Genomic DNA, 22,724 nt, shown 5'->3' with positions numbered 1-22,724 from the left:
ACTTGAAACTTACCACCGGAGGTTTTTTTCGGGTGCCCTATCGAATGTTACGAGGAAACCTGGTTTGGGGTCACATTCGACCCCCTTATCAGGCAATTCTCAGGCAATTTTGACTCAGAGTGTCGAAATCTTCATTGAATTACTCAATTTCCAGCGAATTAATTGACCGAACTGCGGCATTAGGAACAACAGAAGAATTAACGCGTCTGCAGGAAGTTATTCAAAAATGTCTTAAAAAATTGGTAAATAAATCAGCGAATCGTCCTAAACACCGTCAATTGTACTATTAAGAATTGTCGGTCGTCCGAGGGTTAGAAGACAAGAATTTCTAAATGAAACGCACAGTATCGTAAATGCTTCATCGCGACTAACCTGTTCCTCCATGTAGAGATCTGCATCCGGTTTACAGAAACTCACGAAATTCGAAATTTCCTGTCGAAGTACCACTTTCTTTCCGTGCTGTCGCTTCATTATTCATCGGTTACCTAACGCGCGGATAGCATTACGAATCGACGTTCAAGCGACAGTAGTGAAAGTGACCGGAGAACGTAAAATACATCTCGGCGCAGCCACCTGCCTTTCAGCTCGACAGGTCATCGCGTAAATGATCTTTAATTGTTGTCATGGACAAACGTCACACCGACAGCCAATAAGAATTCGTTTCGCGTTCGGCGTGTCGGACACGTCTTGCGGATTTTTGAAAAATTCTAGGTTCGTTTGCGGTGCCTCGAATCGTGGCGTTTCTAAAAAGTTGAATCGTGGCGAATGAATTTTCGTGGTTTTCTCTCCGCCACCCAGCGACCACCATGATTCTAACCAAAATTTTTCGACTTAAATGTTTTCGATTAGAAAATTAGAAAAAAAAAATAGTTTTATTGCCGCTGGCAGAAAGTTATTTCTCAGGTGAGTGTGGAAAAATTGATCGTAAAAGAGTCTATATAATTTTCTGAATGCATTTATCATTAAATAAAAATTGTCTGCATCATTTGCAGGACACAAAATATACATTAAAGTTCATTTCTTTCCTCAATAGCTTCGATAAATTGAAAACAATGTATTCCTAAATTCTTCTGAAACTTTCACTACCTTATATTTCACTGATCCAGTTTTGGAGACCCGTTAATGGCTTATTATAAAATTTTGATGCATTATACCGCTCGAAATGACCCACAAAGTGGCTTACCAATTAAAAATTCATGTCTGCAGTGATAACTAAATTTTCTTGTGAAATGTAAGAGGAATAGAGAAATTATTAACATCAGAGATGTATCAATTTTATTGTACAGATTGCTTCGATTTTACCCAATTTTATATTAATTTTGTATTTATTTTGTGGGGGGGGGGGGTGTGTGAATATGTAAGATTTAGCAAAGTTTTTGGAGGGTTCATGGTGGCAGTGAGCCCTATAATTTTTCAGGGTCGCATAGTAGAATTCGGCAAAGTGACCATGCGTCGCGACGCGCCCATAAATGGCGCGGGCGATGGTCCATGGTCGCGAGCAACCCCACCACCACATTGACGGCCGAGTCCACCGAGGCTTCTCCAAAAATAGGATGACAACGTCAACGACGATAGACCGACGGAGTTTTCGGTGCTGTAACGATCCTCGTCGCGCATTCCACAACAATGGATCTCGACGAGCGCGTGGCGAGAATCGATCAGTCTCCACCAATCCCACCGGACCGGCCACTTACACTCGAGACGAGTTGTCGTTGACGGTAACTGCAAAACACTTCGCGACAAACGCCGCTGCCTCTCGTCGTAGGAAACCCGATTCGCGATTTCAGTCAAGAATTTTCAAAGCTGTGCGCAATAACGACGTGGAAATTCGGAAAATCGTACACAGTGACCGGCCAACGGGTTGCCACACGTTTAAACGGTTCAAAAGAAATTTAACAAGTTTTCTCATCTATAAAATTGTGTTTATTTAAAGAAAAGAAAAATCAATATGTGCGTATCATATTTAAGCAGCATTTCCTGAAAAATTCGACTAAACATCTTCAATCGGAAACACGTGGCAGCCATTTTCCCAAAGCCTTGTGTAAGAAGATTTCTGCAGAACTCTGTTCGTGTTGTTAGATATATCTTTGTGGAGTTTTATGTAAAACAATTCCACTTTTACGTTAAACTAGAAAACTAGAACTTTGACCGCTTCGTCAAAGATTAGGTCTTAAGAATGTTACTGCAAAGCTTTATTTAAATTGGTTCAGTATTGGTTTAGTTCTTCAGATATTCCTGCTACTAATTTTGAAAATTTAATTTCGCCAAAATCATATTTAAACTCTCAATTGGCTGTTATGACTATACAGTACAGCTGCGCTTAATTGCAATTTTTTGCAAAAATTTCTTTTACATTTGGTCCAGTTTGGAAAAAGTTATTGTGTCTTAGGATTAATATTAATAGGAGTTGTTGTAAGTGTCCATATGCTTTGCATCGTTACGGAAAGTGTAAAGTCGCCCGAATGAATGCATCCGTGGACTAACATTAAGAGACAACGTGTAATTAAACCGGGTGATTATATACAATGTCATTATATTATTTTATTATTCACGGAGGAAACCGTTTAATTCAGGTTTCAGAAATATATATATTTTAAGCTTCGCATGAACGGAGCGAAAACTGTAGAAAACCATTTACGTGGATTATGTATGAACGTAATTAGCAGATATGGTACTCATTAAATCGTTTTGTTTCGCAAGTTTTGTCGGTGAAAGTACCGTCGCAATAGATAATGCTACAGTAGCTGAAACGATAAGTGAACCAATCAAATATTAATTTCAATCTCGCTAGTCGCAAACTTCGTTGTTTTTTTTTTTTACAACTTAGCATTCAACTTTATCGATGCAAATTATTTTCACTAGGCTGCACTATTCTGATTATTTGTTGCTGCAGCTAAATTTCGAATTCGTCTCAATTGTCAAAATTTTGGTTTACCTGACTGTACCAAAAGGGTTACAATACTATACTAACACTGTACAGTATTATAGGCGAACATTTTTGAATGAATTCCACCTACTTCATGGAAACGGCCCACTGTAAACACGTCGGGGCAGAAGAGCAACTCCGAAATGGATTTCGCGTCTCGCCGCGAAGCGCAGGGAGGAACAAAAGAGATCATCGAACATAATTACCGGCAGGCGATTCGTGTGGGTAGAGCAGGACGTGTTTTCACCCGCGCTGAAAAATCCGCGAGCGGAAGAGGTTGGGCAGACAAGAAAGTTCTTCACCGTCCGACCGCGCATGAGACAATTGCGATGCCGACCAATTAAGCCACGGCCCACGCTTCATTTTTCCTTTCATTCTGCTCAACCTCTTCCGCATCGATAGCATCGTGCGACGCCGATTCGACCACATTTTTCTTTCTCTTTTTATTTTCACGCTGCATCCCATGCGACAATTGAGACCGGCCAAAAGTCGACTTCAATCACACTGAATCTACCGAGGTCTGAACAGTGTTGCCAGACGAGGGGAGGGAGCACGAATCGAGGGGAAACAGTTACCCCCTCTCTGCCAGTACTGGAGCATGCGCGACAGAGGCGGACGCCTCACGTGACCCGACAACGTCGGGAATAGCGCGGTAGAAGGGGAAATTAGAGTGGGGAAACAAGTCTTGATCTGGCGACACTGACTCTAAAACCCATTAAAATGTACTGGCTTTAAGCTGTGCCCACACTGAAGCAACATCGAGTGTTGCTGCCAAAAGGTTCAATGTGGACACAGCTTTATAAGAAGACTGCGGATCTTCACGCAAAATAAACATTTTCTTAATTTTGTCGACAGGTTTAGCGAGTACATCTATAGACGAACGTATTCTTCTTCTCATTGTAATGAAGTACAACGTGTGTTGCTTATTGTTATAGTACATACAAATCTGGCGTTTTATAATTAAATCCTTGCCAAAAGCTTCAAGTTAAATCAAAATATATTTCTTCTGTTAACACTTTCGACACATTCAAGAGAATGTAACACTATTTTAAAGATCTTTTAATGTAGTTACAATATGGTATTTTATTTGTCCAACTATTTTCATCTTAAACGCGAAAAATTCGCAGTCTATAAGAATGACGAAATTGATTTTATTTAAATTTTGCACGGTTCCTATCGTAATGCAGTTTCGAATACAAGAATTGATTCGATCATTTTAGTGTTTACTCACTGAAAAAGGATTATTGAATGAGTGAGTAAAAGCAACATTAATTGTCGACAATTGAGTAAGTTAATTTCGAACGAAATAAACCGGGATTGTTAGTGTAGTTAGTGTTAGATATCATGTGTGAAATATATCATACCAAAAGGGCAATTTCAGAGTCAAAGGACAGAGATATATTTTTGAAGTTTCATAGTTTTGTAGCAATTTTTCGCATCTGCTTCAGTTCCCTAAGTGTCCTAATTCTCGCGAACGACAGCGCACGTGGGATGAACCCTTTCGTACGATGTCGGCTGACCCTGTACGTCTTCCGTGGGTGTCGTCTCGGACGATCCGTTGCAATTACACGACGTTACTTATTAGTCACGGTTATTAGGCATACGGCAACGATCGTTCCTACTCAATTGAATCGATTACTTAGGGAATGATAGGTGTACATGAATTTCTCCGGTCTAATGAAACGAACGTCCGTATAATTTGTGCCCATTCTGTCCTGTTCGTTTCGAAAACCTGTGCACCGACTTGCGTTAAACGTGTTTGCTGGACGGTGATTACAGTGATTTTTCTATATATGTCGCCGAGGCCTGGATGATGAACGTCGCGGAGTTATCCCCACTACCGCAGAGTATGCCTCGCCAGGGGCCTGAGAGACCAGTGTGATAAGATCGATGTGTACATTCGACTGGACTTGAGCTTTTGCATTTGTTTGAATGTTCAATTTGGGAGCGAAAATTCTGAAAAAATTCACAATTATGTCTGCTATTAGGTATGATATTGTTCAATTTTTTCAGAATTTTCTATTGAACAGAACAGGAGAAATAAATTAAAGTAGATGCAACAGAGCTAGAAGGTAGAAAAGTCCATGTCAACAATAATACAATGTTTTCTCTATATATGTCGCCAGGGCCTGGATGGTAAACGTCGCGGAGTTATCCACACTGCCGCGGGGTATACCCCGTGAGTCACAAAATGACAAACATCAGTGCTCTATGTATATTTTCCGTGATTGTCTACGATTCAGAGAATTATAATTAGACTGCGGATTTTATGCATTTATAACAAAAATGGGTAAACACAATTTAAAGCAGTGGACATATTAAAAAGATTCAAAGGCACCAGCGTATTGGTTTTGGCTCAATAAAATAATTAAAAGAGTAAAGAAATTTTTGTTTCGCACTTGTGTCTTGTAATCGATGCAAATATTTTTTATTTTGCATAAAGGTCCGCAGTCTGATTATAATATACGAAGGGGATCAACGATTGTAATTATTCTTTCGCGTTTCACCTTTGAAAAGTATAAAATGAAATTCGTATTACTGCGACCCAGTACAATGAACGAGGTGCCTCTTCTCATGAACAAGTATTCAAAACCCATGAAAAGAAAGTTGGATATTCAAGATGGCTTCGATTCACGCGCGTTCAACTTCCTCCCGTCGCAAATGTTTGTTGAAAAACTTGACTTACCACATAGCCTGCACGGACACCGGCTTGAAAATGTGCTGTCGACTGCAAACGCTGACGCTGAAGCCTCTGGAACAGAAAAAAAGGGGGAAAACTATGAAAAGTCGGGTCTCTCGAAACATACGGAAGGCCACGTGGTTCGCCTTATATAGAATGGCGGACCGATCGTATCGACGAGCTATTTTATTGCTGGCCGAAACGACCTAACTTCCCCGTTGCGGGTACTTACAAGTAGCTCGATGCTATTTTCGATCGGGCTTAGCTTGTTACATTTTCACTCGGCCTGTATAGCAATCTTCCTCCGAATCCTTCAGGTACGGAATAACCTCCTCGCAAACAAATGCTCCGAAGCTGTTTCGTTTATAGTCGAGTGTTAACCCTTTGCACTCGGCGCTGTCTTAAATCTAAAACTAAATTTTTCTTCCGTCTTAGAACATTTTCATTTTATTCATCCGAAACTGATCCGATTTCCACATATAACATTTAAACGTTTTGTAATCTATTAAATACAAATTTGGTAATGTGACAAATATTTTTTCTAATTCCTTTGAAATAATGCCACAACAATCTTTAGTGGCTCTTCAGAGTCACCACTCGAGTGCGAAGAGTTAAACGACTGCAAAAGTTCGTGTCCAATTAGAAAATAAAATACTACACCTTAGAAGAATAGATTTGTTAATCAATTATTATAGGATCCAGTAACTGTGCCCGGACCATAACTTTGTTACTTTTGCAGATAGAAAAAAAATTCCAGAGACAAATTTTGTTTCACCAGCTCAAGTAGTGCGAGTTTTTATCGGAGTAAAATAATCATTTGACCGCTCGCTGTGATCGTCAATGATGGAGAATCGTATTTTTAATAAATTCGTCGACGAAGATCAACATTCTCTGGAAAATTGTTTCCCGTGAGCGGTCGTTCGAAAAGTTACGATTAATTTCAAACATTAACATTCATCGTCGCTCAAATTCCAATGCATTTACATTGAATGTCCGCTGCAATCGCTATTCCGTGTTATGCAAAGAGAAATTGGCTGTTCACTTGGGATTTATCTGTAGAACTATGTCAACACGTTCAGGGCAGCAGCGAAATTCATGAAACGCCGGCCACTTCCGGCGTTTGTTTAAACAACAAACGTAATAAATCACTCATAGACCGCGGGGACTTTACGTAAATATTTTTATGGAGAAAAATTCTGCATCGACCAAGAATTCCCGCAGAATTTTATTTTCATCGGTGTCGACACACCGGTCGATGAAAATCGAAATGACGACATGATGGATGACCATATGTGATCACAATGCGCGAACGTGATGCTTCTAATAATTATAGAATAAAACATGTAATTTATACAAGCGTTGTTACAATCAAGATTAAGTCTTGCACGCTTAGCTTGCATCAATTAGCGTTCTGTATTTGTATGTTATCTCGTTAAAATTGCACGCGATGGTACCATCAACGAAAACGTATGCAAACGAAATCAAATAAAAATTAAATTTTAGTAAAACGCAGATGGTATCGTGTAAATATATGTGCTCGAGTGGTAAGCAACAAATTTCTCAAATAACAAGCGTTTATCATATATTTTAACGTGATGAGGCCAGCATGCTAATTTTCTAAGACCACGTGTTTCGTAAAGATGGTATGTATGACGCTAAGCCAATAAAAACTGTTATTTACAAATGATACTTCCTCGAAATTATTATAAGGTGAAAAGACATTTTAATTTATAATAGCAATTTGTAGAGCGTGAAGTTTATGCGATCGTTAGATTGTAACTAAATGTACAAACATATAAATCAAAATACAATAGACGATTTTGCTAAATCTTAATACAATTTTCATACCAGAATCATGACAACATCATTTACAGTGATAGCAATTTTCGATACAACTATTATCACCAAATTAATTTCCATATTTCGTAATTCGCGAGGAGATATTATAGTGTAATGTCCTCGTGCTAGCCTGTATTCCATAACAAGACGTTTACAGTCCGTTCCAAAAGTCTGCATACTTCATAATTATAAATAATCTTTTTTTTTTAATTCTTCGTTTTACTAAACAGCATTGATTACTATTTATTTAAACTCCAATGATTTCATAGCAAATGGTTGAAAATTCTTTTTAATTCTTCTTTGATTATATTTTAAATGCTATTTTTTGTTATTTAGCGAAAATATAAAAAATATACAATTGATTCTCAGCAAACTCTTTGTATCTATATTTCTTGAAATAGCGCTAACGTTTTATGCCGTAATACTATCTTAGTATTATTGATTTGTAGAATAACTATATCGATAATCGATAATCAAAGAAATCGACAATCGAGGTTACACTAAAAATCTTCAACGAAACCAGCGATTATGCTCCAAACTATTTCATGTTTAGTCTCGTTTTAAACAAAAAATATCACGAATACGTTGGCAAAACTTTCACAAACGAATAATCAAAAACGAAAAGAAAAAATTGCCATAGTATACAGGGTGTCCCACATAGCACTTTTCACGATTTTTCAAGTACTTGCGATAACCTGACAAACAAATATTTTAAACGGAAGTTAATCAGTTTTCGATTGGCTATACATTGCAATAAAAAAAAAAGAGTTCGAAAAAAATTATTTCTTAGTATTGTCAAGGTCACCTTCATTTTTTTAAAGGTCACTCTGTATTTTTGACTTAACAGTATTATAACCCGGATCTTCGGATGACCTTGAAGGCAAAGAAATGAAAATCATTCAAAAAATCATTTAAATCGTCATTTAAAAAAATGAAGGTGACCTTGAGAATACTGAAAAAAGATTTTTTGTCGACCTATTTTTATTGCAATGTATAGCCAATCGAAAACTGATCAACTTTTGTGGAAAGTATTTGTTTGTCAGGTTATCGCAAGTACCTGAAAAATCGCGAAAAGTGTTACATGGTACACCCTGTAGATCTAAAAGTAGCGGGGATAAATTGTTCGCAAGTATCGTGCGCATCTTTCTCGCATACACCGAGACATTACCGTACACTTTTGCGGGGGAATGTACAGCCATCAAACGCGTTAGAAATATATTTTCCGAATCTGTGTCGCTGGTTCTCATGACCATTGATTGTGAAGAAACGCGACCTACCATCGCGGCGAAGATAATTGAAATTGTGCAAGCCAGCAGAACGAACGCAACGCACAGTTCCCGTCGGTCTCCCCATCGACGTGGCTCGCCGTTGGTTTACCCGTGTACGTTTCTTCTTCTTTTTTGTTTTTCTTGCCAGACGGCGATTATTCAAAGTCTCGATTTCGCTGTTCGAAGCGGCGATCATGCGGCGTCACACGGCCGAGCAAACAGTTTGCTCGGAGATCGCGGAACGGTAACGCAACCGCGTGTGCACACGCTTGCAACGCGTTACAACACGCGCCGCACATCCAGCATAACCGTTAATTACGCATTATGTAAAGGCCCAACCGGTGCGAAGCCGACGGCCACGGCGAATAACGACGCCGCGCTCTCCAAAGTACAAGTTCGGCGGCGGCCGGTTTCCGGTAAACTTCTTACGATTCTCCGCCGATCAGCTTTCCCCTGGTCAAAACGGTACTTTGCGTCATTACGAGTCACGCATGTTCCCGGTGTTCCCCATCTAGCCGAGAAAAGCGCCTCCTCGCGTTTCGCATTGCCAAATGTAATCCCCGACCTCTCATGCGGCAAGCGGGGGACCTGCTGGAACGGACAGACGTCTTATAGGTAACTTTCAGAAGCAACTGAACGACGCTCTCTACTCGGTTGTTAGTGTCGCGTCGCGTCGGTAGCGACGGGACAACATCGGTGTTTCGATCTAGTACCGGATAACCACCGTGTAACACCGGTAGTTGTGCTTTTAATAATCCCTCTGTTGTGCAACCCCGCGTTCCACGGAAACGTACGGTAAACGCGAGTGAGACGGAACAGCACGTAATGTGGAACATCGGTAACGTCTTGGTCAAGTAATAGATCGTTTACATACGGTACGTTCAGAAAGTTCTGAGACTAGTTTCCTCTACGTACACACCTCCTCTAGCTCTACACACCCGGTGCAACGTTCGCACTGTGCTTTGAGAGCCTTGACGAACTTCCCTCTGGCCAGGTGTTTGTTTTAACACTGGGTTTGCGGAGCAACACAAATTTCACATTACTTTATGAGAATAACAAGAATGCGTCCACTCGAATTTGAAGCCATTGTTTTTACAATTTCGTTGAATAATTCTCTCAATACAGTGATTTCTCTATGTATGTCGCCAAGGCCTGGACGATAAACGTCGCGGAATTATCCCCACTACCGCGGGGTGTACCCTGTGAAAGGTCACGAAGCTCGAGAGGCCTCGGACGCCGAGGAGTGCAAACATAACACGGCTCATGTCTCCTGAACGATATACGACGCTGACAAGACCCGCGTTGCTGACATATATCGAGAATTCACTGTAATCGCAAATTGAAAACATTAGAACCTGTAATTTTGTCGGATTCCGTGAACCTGGGGGTAGGTACCCAAATTTTAAAATTTTGGTATTCCCGACCTGACCCGACCCGACCTGAAATTTTCAGGTATCCGCACGCTAATTACCTACTGCTAATCCACAGAGCTTCTACGTTCGTTGACATTCTGACTCCTCAGCCGAAGCATTGCGGTATAATGCCCCCATAACCATGTCGAGGAAGATGAACCGCGGCCAAACGGCATGACCCGGCTTGATGGCTTCGGAACAGCTGACACGACCTTCCACCGTGACCTCGATGTTCACCTGTCAAGTACCTTGCTCTAACATGGCTTACGGTAACGCGCTCCATTTCCCTACGCCCGTATGTTCGAGCAAAAGAGAGTGGCGCTGACCTTCACGTTCACCTTTCCGCGGTAGCCGGTGCGTTCGTTTGTCGATATGCGCGCTCGATGCACCGTTTCGCGCGGCGTTTTGCTCGCCTAATTGCCGATCGCGTGCCTCGCTAATGACTCACCGACGACTGAAAGCTAGGCTCCGGAGGCTGGCTGCTCCGGGGCTTTTTTCGCGGGATCGAAAACCTTGTTACGCATCGTGGAGCAGGCTTAATTGCCAGTCGGACCCGGAGCCGAGCGATTTGTCCAGCTACGTTTTTCCTTGTTCGCTTTCTTGCTGCGGAATAGGGTAGCAATGAACCGAGGAGAAAGTGCGGAACTATCTGCGCCAGTAAATATCTGATAACCTGTAAAATCCCGATCGCTTTCTCTGCTCTTCGATTAGCACGCGCAGAATCGAACACCGTCGACCATTATCGGGTCGCATAGCGGACCGTTTCAATAAACGGATTCCGCGATAGAAGAAATTCGGTTCGAAGTAACGCAATCGTCAAGCCCTTTATTAACATCTTGCCGTTTATGCTAGACTGGGACGTCATGTACTGTGCGTGCCGCAGAAGAATTCTCGTGAAAGGAATGCGGGGCTCAGAGTGGAAGGGGCACGCCTCTAGCTGCTCTATTGGCTAGAGCGGTTGCACGTACTATGCAGCGTGTGACGTCAAAGCCTAAGCATTGGCCTACTGGAGCTCAACGGTGGGGATAGGCGGAGCGAGCGAGTGCCCTCTTTGCCCTTGTGCCGTCCCGTGAGGCTTCTTGTGAGGCACGAACAGTACGCATTATGAAGAATTGAATGTCACCCGTGACGCAGTTTGATTCCGAAAATACGAACGTCGCAATTTCCTGAACAATACCGAAGGACTGTAAAAGCTCCATCGACGGTGTCGGTGTGGATGCAGTAGTCAATAACGAAAACGTTCCGCTGTGCTCATTAACGTTTCACTGTTAATTGTAATTTGTCTTGCTAAAAAATATCCGTTAGTTGAACGTCAACTGTTTGTAGAAGATTGCGTCGGATGCACTTGTATTGCGCGTGCCGCACAAGAAGTCCTGTGAAAGGAATGCGGGACTGATTGATCAGAGTGGAAGGGGCACGCCTCTAGCTGCTCTATTGGCTAGAGCGGTTGCACGTACTATGCAGCGTGTGACGTCAAAGCCTAAGCATTGGCGTACTGGAGCTCAACGGTGGGGATAGGCGGAGCGAGCGAGTGCCCTCTTTGCCCTTGTGTCGTCCAGCAAGGCTTGTTGTGAGGCATGGACAGTACTAGGTCTCTTAAAGCTTGTTTATGGTCACGTACATGCAACAACCATCTCAAATTACATACAAGTACTACTAGTTCCGACATTTATTAACAAACAACAGAATGTTATTCAAGTGCCCAATAGAATGCAATAGAAATGTGGAAACGATCTACATACCCGTCGCCGTCGAGTGTAATGGCAGTGTCGGCTAGGACTCGCAGTACAAGACCAACAGTCGCCCTGTCGTGACAGTCGATACCGAGCAGGCAACTCTCTTCGGCATTCTGTCTTCCTGTGCATGACACAACGACCAGATACCTCGTTCTTCCCTGGTGCACTGATTCGAGTTTCACTGCCTGAAATCAGAATATTTCGATTCACTTTCTCAACATTCGTTCAATCTTTTCAAATCGTCTTTCAACCCTTAGTCTTTCGACTGCGGCACACTGTCGCAAGAAACCACCGATATACAGGGTGTCCCAAAAATGTCATTTCTTGAAAAAAGGGAATAGTAGTTTCTTGAATTCCTGAGGTCATTTCAAGTAACTTTTTTTGCGGTTTTGTTGAGGAGTTATCAACGGAAAAATACCTGACATTGAACCGGAATCCGTCCGCTGTAGCCGCGCTCTGATTGGTCCGTGTTTTTCATTAATAACTCCTTAACAATGCCGAAGAGGAAATTTTCGCTAAGGAAAAAGTTACTTGGGATCACCTCAGGAACCACACCTTTTAAGGTTCTCCGACATTTTGGGACACCCTGTATATACGCCCTTCGTAGTCAAAGGGTTAAATAGTATATTTTGCATACCGTTTCAATAATCGCGAATGATACGGATTTTCTTAGTTTAAACTTATAGCACCTGACTTTGTTTGTTCACTTTCAAAGAAAGAATTTATACAATTAACTTCTCATTTTCATCTTTTCGTCATATTCGTCTTTCACCGTCCTGACAATTTGATAACAAGGGACAAATTAAGTTGGAAAAATGGGTGGGGGGGAACGGAGGGTTAAATATTTCTCACGCTAGAAAGTCGCCAAAATCACAGAATAATTGAGCGAAATATTAATTTCAACATTATTGGCCAACAGTTCTTGTAAATACTTTTAAAGGTAACTAGCTAAAATTTCGACATTGCACTGGCCACGCAATTCCATTGCGTGAATCACAAGTCTTAGTCAATAGACGCATTCCAGTTCTCCAGTCGCTTTCCAAGGAATTAATCCAGCCGATTTTCGTGAACGTATGAATTTGTAAAATTTTTTGTACTGTACGCGTCACAGCGATCCTACTTCTGATAGAAAAATGATTTCAATTAGAAGCGCGATCTCCGAATAAATAATTGACATGTATTGAAGAAATACAGAAGAAAAAGATTTATTACCAAACACAGAAAAATGCACTGATTATTGATACACGAAAATTATGACAATTATCATGAGTGGTAAATGACAATTATCATAGTAAATCTTATGTATAACAAAAATAAGCAGATGAAATGCAAAACGGTAAAAACATTAAAAACACCTGAAAGTATTTTAAAACATTGTGTTATTTTCATCTCGCAAAGTTATTAAAGACATAAACAAATGTCTGTGCAGCTCCGGTACCTTGCAATTAATACATACAATTTTCAATTCGTATAGTAATTCGCAGTCAATGACCAGTTTTACATTAATATTTTACTTAAAACAAAGGCGAAGATTATCATTTTATTTACCTCCACCGTTAATGAAAATATGTATTCCCTACACGCACTACATGAATTATAGTTACGACCAGACTGCAAAACTTGATGTCACTTTCAATTTATAAAAACAAGTCTTCGATTGTCGATATTAAGTAGATACCTATTATTTTTTTTTATTCCTTCGAACATCTTCCATATACTGAAAGTAACATAGAAAAATTTGTTAAATTTTATTGAAATTTTTATTCATCTGTGGAACAAAGTATATTATAAATGCACATAATATGTTCTAAGAATTATTATGAGATACTGAATTAGTCATGTTATAGTTTGTCTAGAATCCTCAATTATTGCAAATTATAAACCATCGGTGAGGCATACTTTGTCGTGTGAAAATAATGGGGATATTAGTATACATAACATTAACAAAAGACTGTACATAAATCAGACATTTTTATAAAACAAAAGTAGAACTTTTTCGAAGACTGTGGGCTCCAGATTCATGCTACTCGGAATTATGCTTGAAACTGGACGTAACTGAGATATGGCAATGAAGACGTCGCGAAATTTTAATACGAACTCGTACACTTGACCGGAGATCAGTATCGCTCAGTCGACCGGAGAGACGAAACAGAAGTTGCTTCAGGGTTAACGACACCGCGGAGTACAGTTGCACAACCGTAACTTTCATGCAATTTCCGTTGACGGGTGTTTCCTGATCCGGCCGATACCGACCACGTTATCAGTTCCAGAAATATTCGAACGAGCTGCGTCATGGAAAATTGATTTCCGTATTTACGTTTTGTTGCTTCTACAGGTTTCTGCAATTTGGTGTACGGTACAGGGCCGTCCAGATAAATTCAGCGAACACGTGGGAAACTGGCAGCCATGAAGACGACCGAAGAGCAGCAACACCGGAAATCGCTCTTTGCCGGAAAATCGCCTGCGGAAATCGTAACGTTGTTTGGCTACAAGAAGACGCGATTTTACGACCTAGCCAAGAAATTCAGAAATTCTGACAAACAGTAGATGGTAACTGAATCCCGGGTAGCTCGCAGGAATCGCAACAGAAAGTGCGGAATTCGAGATCGAATCGAAAAAAAAACAAATTAATCAGGCTTTACGAAAACCTCTACTGTCACTGGTCGTCATTGGTTGTCATTGGATTTACGACCTCCCTGTAACCTCGACTGCAATCCTCTTGACCAATGAATGCGGGCCGTAGTCGAGGCCAATTTTGTGTGTGAGATCATCGATGACTGTACGGACTGTACAAACTCTCTAGTTTGTTTTCTCATTATTAACGCATTTTATCGTTAGTGTTAGTAGATTAGCCGGCTCGTACCAATACGCATTGGCGCGACTTCAATTCCATTAATTTATGGTTTTATTATATGTAATAATATCATACAGTAATAATGTCAATATAATAATATCAAGGGATGATTGCCGAGGTCATTTGAAGTAACTTTTTCCTTTGTGAAAACATTTTCCGTCGTTTCGTTAAGGAGTTATTAACGAAAAACGCGGACCAATCGGAGCGCAGCTACAGTTGAGCGCGGCGTTGGCGTTGGCCGAGTCAGAATGCGTCCATAGTAGCCGTGCCCTGATTGGTCCGTGTTTTCCATGAATAACTCATTAACGAAGCCACGGAGAAGATTTTCACAAAGGGCAAAGTTTCTTCAAATGACCTCAGGAATGACCCCTTTCAAGGAAATACATGTTTGGGACACCCTGTATATTGAGGGTTCCTTGTGAAAGGAAAACGAATCATCCTTGAAGGTAAAGCTAACGCACGTGTTAAGGGTTTACTGTATTGTTAAAAATTCTAAAATAATAGAAAATGTAACGTACATTGCATGATGTATGGAGGAAAAAGTTCTGTGGCTAAATATACCAATGAACCATGCGTGTTTAGTATGATGGCACGTTAGGCTGTTGAAACACCATACTTATAGGCTCGGCAATTATCCACGTTTAACCCTATTACGTCGTTAATTAGGACGTTCTCTCTACATCTCCTTATGGGACACCATAAATTGCATCCACATACTTCCTTCCGCGCTGTAACGAGCTGATGGAGTGTAATAATCTGACGTACTGTCTGATGTAAAACCATCTACACTAATTAAAAAACTTACATAAACGTCCTGCAATTATCGGGTAACTCATTGTCTTGTCACAACTTAAACACGTTCGACGACCCACATTGGAAAACACTTTTCATCCTGGCAATTTCTCACAAACAAAATTCACACTAATTGTATAATTTTATTTGAAAAAAGACTCTTCTTAACACAAAAGAAAAGTTAACAAACTGGGAAATATTTAAGAAATGCCTGCAAAGAAACTTTTTCGAAAAATGAACAAACTATCCTACACAAATTTTACACTATACGCACACCCGTTCAAAAGACTTTTCAAATTGATTGAAAAATATTTAATCGAAGTAATACAGATTTCTAAAATATTATTTTCAGAAATAATCAATTCTTCGATGACATTTTCACCGTGCAATTTTAATGTCAACGATGTTTAGCAAAGATTCAAAGATTGTCCGGTGTCCTGTTAGGGGTGTGGATCTAATTTCAAGAAATGAAGTATTATTTGTGAAACATCTGATCGTAAACTTCTTCGAGCACGGAAAGAAAGCGGTCCATTAACTCGTTAGCCCCTAATCTCCAATTTCCCGAAGAACAGGATTTTTCTTCGTACCTCAAAAATTACAGCCCGCGAGGAATTAGGTGAATTACAGAGCTTGCGCCGTAGCCGAAGTTCGCAAGTTCGAAAAAACTCGAAACCATGAGGAAGCCGTTAATAGTTATCGATCGATCCGCGGATAGCTGAACGCAAAATTCAAAGAGCGTGGAATCGACCAGGGAAATCAGCACAAACTGCGATTTATGCACTCTCTGCACACCGGCGGCTCGCGTTGGCTCCGCGATCGATATCTCGGGCCAGTTACACGATTGCGTTTCTCCTCGCGTTTTATCCGAGCATTACGCGCATAATCGTATGACATACAACGGCCCAGGACGCGATCGTGTACACTAACAAACTGGTACACCGTCAGCCAGCCTCCCAGCCCGAGAAGATATATTCAACACGTGTCTAAAAGTCGCGATACGAGATACAAGATTGCTAGAAACTCGTACGCAACTTTTGCAACTCACTGCTCGGCAACAACCCAATAAAACACCGTCGGAACAGCCTAACAATTAAATCTACGTACCTACTTCGACGGCAATTTTGATTATCCTGGTCGAGATGCTCTCTGTGATAACCAGACTGTGAATATGGACGCGCATTTTTCGTTTTAGACGAGAATTTACAAGTAAAGACGAATAATGCAGGAATTCAGAAACAAACACGTTGCGTAAAATGAAGAAATTAGTCGTGCGAAAATTCTGGAAAAAATACCCGTATACATATACTGCAGTTAACTCGGATTTTTAAATCGACAATTCTGATTGCGAAAAATCCAAAATCGGAAAAATGTAGATTTTGGGTTGCAGTTTGAAAGCAACGTTGTTTATATTTTTACAGTACCAGTGCACAGGTACAAGCAGTCTTCATGAATTATTACAGATTTTTTGATGAGGTGTGCTGTGGTAAAAAATATAAAAACCGCGCTAGTTTCGACGTTTTTCTGTACTGCATGCACTACACTTTCCGGAGCCACAGTATAAATTTGAAAAGAATTTTTTTTTTTAAGCACAACTATTTCTTTCGATCGTTGGACAGTAGGGTAAGGGACCCAACTACTGTGGGGGTACCAATTTCTTTGCTTAGATTAATTATCCTTATTTTTAAAGCATAATGAATATTTAAAAAGAGATATATAACATACATATTAACTCATTTTAATGAAAAAAATTTAATATCTGTTTTTTAATATCCATTATGCTTTAAAAATGAGTGTCATTAACCCCTTAACTTGTACGCTCGAGTTAATTCGAGCGGCGTTGTATTTTAGGCTGCTATAATTTTTCACACTCGAATATAATCGAGAATTGAAAATAACAATGTGAAAGCAAAGAAAAAAAATCGTTTTATTGATATTTATCATTTACATGAGATTGTAAGCTGTAACACTTATTTATTCAAGAATAAAATATAGCCTTTTTCCATGGAACAAAAGCTCAGTGTATCAAAAATGGATTTTTTTGGCCGGTTTAAAAAAAAACTGTGCGTTAAGGGGTTAAAGAGTATAGCCAAAGTAATTGGTACCCCCACGGTAATTGAGTTCCTTACCCTAGTGCGTTTCGTCTAATTGCTGCGAAAACCCCGAAGTCTCGGGAAATACCAACACGCGTCGCATGTCGCCGGGGGGTTAAAAAAAAAAAGACTCGTTTGTATTGACAGTCGCGCGAGATTATCGTGGTCGAAAGTGAAAAGCAATATAGCGAACGACTACTCTGAGCGTCGAGAGGGAGAGTTTGATACAGCCGAAGCACGATTTGCAGTTAGGTGGACGATAACATCTCGAGACATTCCTGCTGCACTCAGACGGCACTCGAAAGCGTAGCAACAACGATGTCTGATGTGTACGAATATCTTGGCGCGTATGGCCTTGAAGAGGGCGAGCCAAGATTAACCAAGGTCGCAGTTTGCCGGCCACTTCAACTCGTCCCCGGCTTTTTCCATGTTCCTCAGGTGTTAACTTCGCAATTATTCAACAAGTCCGGTTGTACAGCACGTAAAGGCCCTCATTTGCAACCGCTACAAGCTTCGCTGTCTGTTATAAAACAATTCGTAAATAGAAATTCAAGCGGAGAAATCTATAACAGTTCGGGAACAATGTGAAGCTTGGAAATTGTTTTCTTATTGTTGACTTATATCGTGTGCAACTATTCTTTGATACAATGACCCCTACAATGTAGAAAAGGATGGAGAAGTAAATAAAATAATGATAAAACTATTTTTTGTTACTAATACTTTCTGTTGTGGAAATTTTATCAATATATTCGTAACAGTTTTCTGATTGCAACGACGACAACCGTGAAAGCTCGGTTATCCGAACTAATCGGTGGAACATGAATTCAGCGATTTCTCTATATATGTCGCCAAGACCTGGGTGATATATGTCGCGGAATTATCCCCACTACCGCGGGGTATACCCCGTGAGGGGCCAGGAAGCTCGAGAGGCCTCGGACGCCGAGGAGTGTAAACATAACTCGGCTCGGGTGTGATTCGTGTTGTTGACATATATCGAGAATTCACTGCCTTCGCATAATAAAACAATTATCTAGCTACATTAAACTAAATCTTTACAGATTTAATTATTCACATTCGAGTAATGGAAAATCAGAAAACTATTCATACATATCATACATATAAATATATATAAATACGATCCAAATTATGTCGGGTTTCGTCTCGAAAAACGTCATAAATATGTTGATTAGAGTTTAAAGTCGATTAGAGTATATCAGATTTGGTGTCTGCGAAATTCAGGAGGATCGAAATCACTGTGGACTTTGGCAGCGGGGATAAATTTTTCCGCAAGTATCGTGCACGTCTGTTTCGCGTACATGTACCGAGGCGTTACCGTGCTAGGAAACCCAGAAACGTCGAAACGTGATCGGTGTTTTCGCGGCGAACTACCACGCCCACCCAGAAGCAACGTTCGCGCTGCCAAAGCGGCGCGGTCGTCTACGAGATCATTGTGAGATGGTGCGCGTAGGATTCGATTGCAACGGGCAACGAAGCGATTCCGCGAATTTATCATCGATCGATTCGATCGAAGAAGGAAAAAGGACAGACGGAACGGTCGGGATCAGGAAACCTTTTCGCTCGGTGCTCTCTACCTTCTCCCCTGACGTCTACCGACGTCGATTCGCTTTCGTTTCACGACACAGCGCGGCCTAACGTCTACTCACACGTGCACACGGCCGAGCACTACATATATCGCGGATCGCAAAACACTTTCACGATGGCCTTTCGCGATTCCTCCGTGGGATCCTCGTGGCTCGGAGGATCGAACGATCTCCGAGAGGATTCCTTGTGACTGGCATTTAGATGCGAGGAAAAAAAGAAGGGAATCGTTCACGATGACAGTGTACGCTCGGCGCGTTCGGCGAGCAGATACAGTCTACCCTCCCATAACGCGATCGATTCGTACCGCGTTATAAGAAACTCAGAATTAACGGCCCGGAATAGTTACGTGACTTTTACAGAGTCAGCAGGTCGGTAATTGCTGTATAATCTCCGCTCACAGCCTTCAGACACAGACTTAAGATCTAAGGGTCCTAAGTCTGTGACTAAACTTGTCACATTGTTTGCTCTGTGTTATCGATATTATGAATTATGACGCCAGAAACGTGCTTCAAGTTTTTCGCTTTATTTCGCAGAGAATCAAGACAAAATATAGCTCAATTTGTAGCCGGAGATATTTTCTAGCGCGCGCTACTCTCGATTTCATCGAGAAAACTCATCCAATGGCGTAAAAATGCTTGGACTCCACGACACGCACATCGCCAATTTTTGGCCTACTTCTAACGCTTATATTACCAAATATTTGCATAACCTCGTTATAGCTGATGACCAGCGCGCGCTGGATTGAACCTTCCTCTTTCGAACGAGCCCTTTACCAGCGAAAAATATTCTCATATAAGGACGAAAAGTTGAGGCACGTAAAACCATTTTTCGCCTATTTTTGTCGGTAACGTGGTCCCTCTACCTTATCGCGAATCCACGGAGTCTTGGCTCTTGAGAAGACATTTGTTCTTGCGAAACTGTTATACTTTATATTTATACTTTAAAATGTTTTTCAAATTTTATACTTCTTCAGAAAGTGTTCTGAAGGAACTGATAGTTTAGTATAATAAAAGTTCCATAAAAAAATAATGAAAAACAAAGAAGTTTTGTTATTGGATTGGTAATGGTCTCCTGGTCTCACACCGATATACCCGATCCGTGTTATGTTCACATTCCTGGTCGAACAAGGTCACACTCGAGCATTAGGGTCCCTCAGTAGGGATAGTTCTGAGACTTTTATCGACTAGATATTTGGGACATATATAATTTTTGGCCTACTTCCAATATTACCAAATATCTGCATAATCTCGTCAGCAGATGACCAGCGCGCGCTAGATTGAACCTTCCCCTTTCGAACGAGCCCTTTACCAGCGAAAAATATTCTTATACAGGGTGGCCCACATAACTCTGAACAGCTCAATATCTCGAAAACTATGCCATCGATTTTAAAGTTCTTAGTCTTAAATTCCATGGAACTGAAGGGCCTTTCTGACTACATAAACGTGAAGTGGCCTCCCTTCCCCTTTAGCGGGGGAGGGGAGGTACCTTTGTAATTTTAAATGGAACCCCCTATAAAATGTTACATATTTAGATTCTACCGGAAAAAACAAGTCAATTTTGTCTGAAACATTTTTTTGTCAGTTACTTCCATGATGAGATATAACAGTTTGAAGTTTCGAGTTGTAGGTACTTGAAGCGCTCGGAAATAGCGTTATGGAATTATACGCGCTTCATAATTTAGAAACATTTCATAATTTAGAAAAGCGGCTTAGTAAAGCTGTCACTAATGAAAATAATAGTGCCAGTATTCTTGCTGCAATTACATTAAATCCTCATATTAGTCAACGTACACTTGCACAAACATCACATATTAGTCATTCATCAATTCAACGAATTTTGAAACGGCAAAAGTATCATCCATATTACATGGTTTTATCACAAGAGCTTTCGATAGCAGATTACGATCACCGCGTAAGATTTTGTGAGTGGCTGCAGGGTGTTGTGGAAAACGACTTTTTGTGCAAAATACTTTTTTCCGATGAGGCCACTTTTATGAATTCAGGGCATGTAAATAGACATAATCTGCATTATTGGGCCGTGGAAAACCCAAATTGGATGCGATCTGTTCCCTTTCAACATCGATGGTCTTTAAATGTTTGGTGTGGCCTAATAGGAGATTTTGTGATTGGACCTTATTTTTTTTCAAGAAACTGTAACATCTGCAAGTTATTGTGATTTCTTAAAAAATCATTTGCCTGCGCTTTTGGAAGATGTGCCACTGCACGTTAGAAGAGAAATGTGGTTCCAACAAGACGGCGCTCCTCCACATTTTGCAATCATCACCAGGCAATTTTTGAACGAAAAATTTGGGAACAAATGGATAAGTCGTGGGGAACCTCGTCAATGGCCTCCTCGATCCCCCGATCTAACACCATTAGATTTTTTCTTATGGGGATATGTAAAGGACAAAGTTATGTTTGAACCACCGACGACGAAAGAGGATATGAAACAAAGAATACGTGACGCTTGCGCTTCAGTGACTCCCGAAATGTTAAAAAATGTTAGATCAAGTTTGATGTTTCGAGTAAATAAATGTTTACAAGCCCGTGGTGGACATTTTGAACATTTAATTTATAGTACATTTTATTTCTTCACGAATAAGCAAAGGACTCAAGTACCTACAACTCGAAACTTCAAACTGTTATATCTCATCATGGAAGTATCTGACAAAAAAATGTTTCAGACAAAATTGACTTGTTTTTTTCCGGTAGAATCTAAATATGTAACATTTTATAGGGGGTTCCATTTAAAATTACAAAGGTACCTCCCCTCCCCCGCTAAAGGGGTAGGGAGGCCACTTCACGTTTATATAGTCAGAAAGGCCCTTCAGTTCCATGCAATTTAAGGCTAAGAACTTTAAAATCGATGGCATAGTTTTCGAGATATTGAGCTGTTCAGAGTTATGTGGGCCACCCTGTATAAGGACACAAAGTTGAGTTGGACGTAAAACCATTTTTCGCCTATTTTTGTCGGTAACGTGGTCCCTCTACCTTATCGCGAATCTACGAAGACCGGGCCCTTAAACGAAATTTATATGGCGAACACTGCTGCGAAACGAAATAATGACAAAGCCCGAGCACAAAGTTTCAAAAATAATCTTTTATCGACAGAGTCTCGGAGAAAGAGATCTCGAAGACGATCCGAAGTCTTTGGAAGAAGTTGCCAACGCGAAAACTGTCTTGCCCGGAACAAGACGCGATTGCCAGCTCCGGGCACGAACTCTAAAAGGCGGTGAACTTTCCCAAGATGATCCAATTACTGGTGACTCGAGAAAGAGATATTCCCGAGTACTGGTTCACCGCAGACGTCCGTCAGTCGTCGATTAGAGACAGAGACGCTATTCGTTGCATGCTCGAGATTCGAATTTAGCATGCTGGCCAGAATTAGCTTCATCGGATCCGAAAATGTCCAAACTTTGCCGATCGTTATCGCCGACGGGAGAATGAACGTCGAGGAAATGTGCAAAAAACCCGTAACCACACGCTTTTCGCGAGATTAATTCGAATCATAAGTATCTTATAAATT

The 22,724-nt window shown here is 40.8% G+C and overlaps 1 protein-coding gene across 2 annotated transcripts in view; it reads right to left on the bottom strand.

Moving 5' to 3' along the window:
* Ssh (Protein phosphatase Slingshot) overlaps positions 1 to 22,724 on the bottom strand; it is a 103,389-nt gene that overhangs the window by 26,329 nt on the left and 54,336 nt on the right. For both annotated transcript variants that reach the window (XM_076790598.1, XM_076790599.1), the window contains 2 exons: positions 11,868 to 12,046; positions 5,613 to 5,678 (listed from right to left, as the gene is read on the bottom strand). In XM_076790598.1, coding sequence (XP_076646713.1) covers positions 5,613 to 5,678; positions 11,868 to 12,046 — 245 coding nt within the window. The remainder of the gene's footprint in view (positions 1 to 5,612; positions 5,679 to 11,867; positions 12,047 to 22,724) is intronic.

The sequence above is a fragment of the Halictus rubicundus genome, chromosome 7, assembly GCF_050948215.1.
Source record: "Halictus rubicundus isolate RS-2024b chromosome 7, iyHalRubi1_principal, whole genome shotgun sequence".
NCBI lineage: Eukaryota > Metazoa > Arthropoda > Insecta > Hymenoptera > Halictidae > Halictus > Halictus rubicundus.
This window is presented reverse-complemented; position numbering and strand designations above follow the sequence as displayed.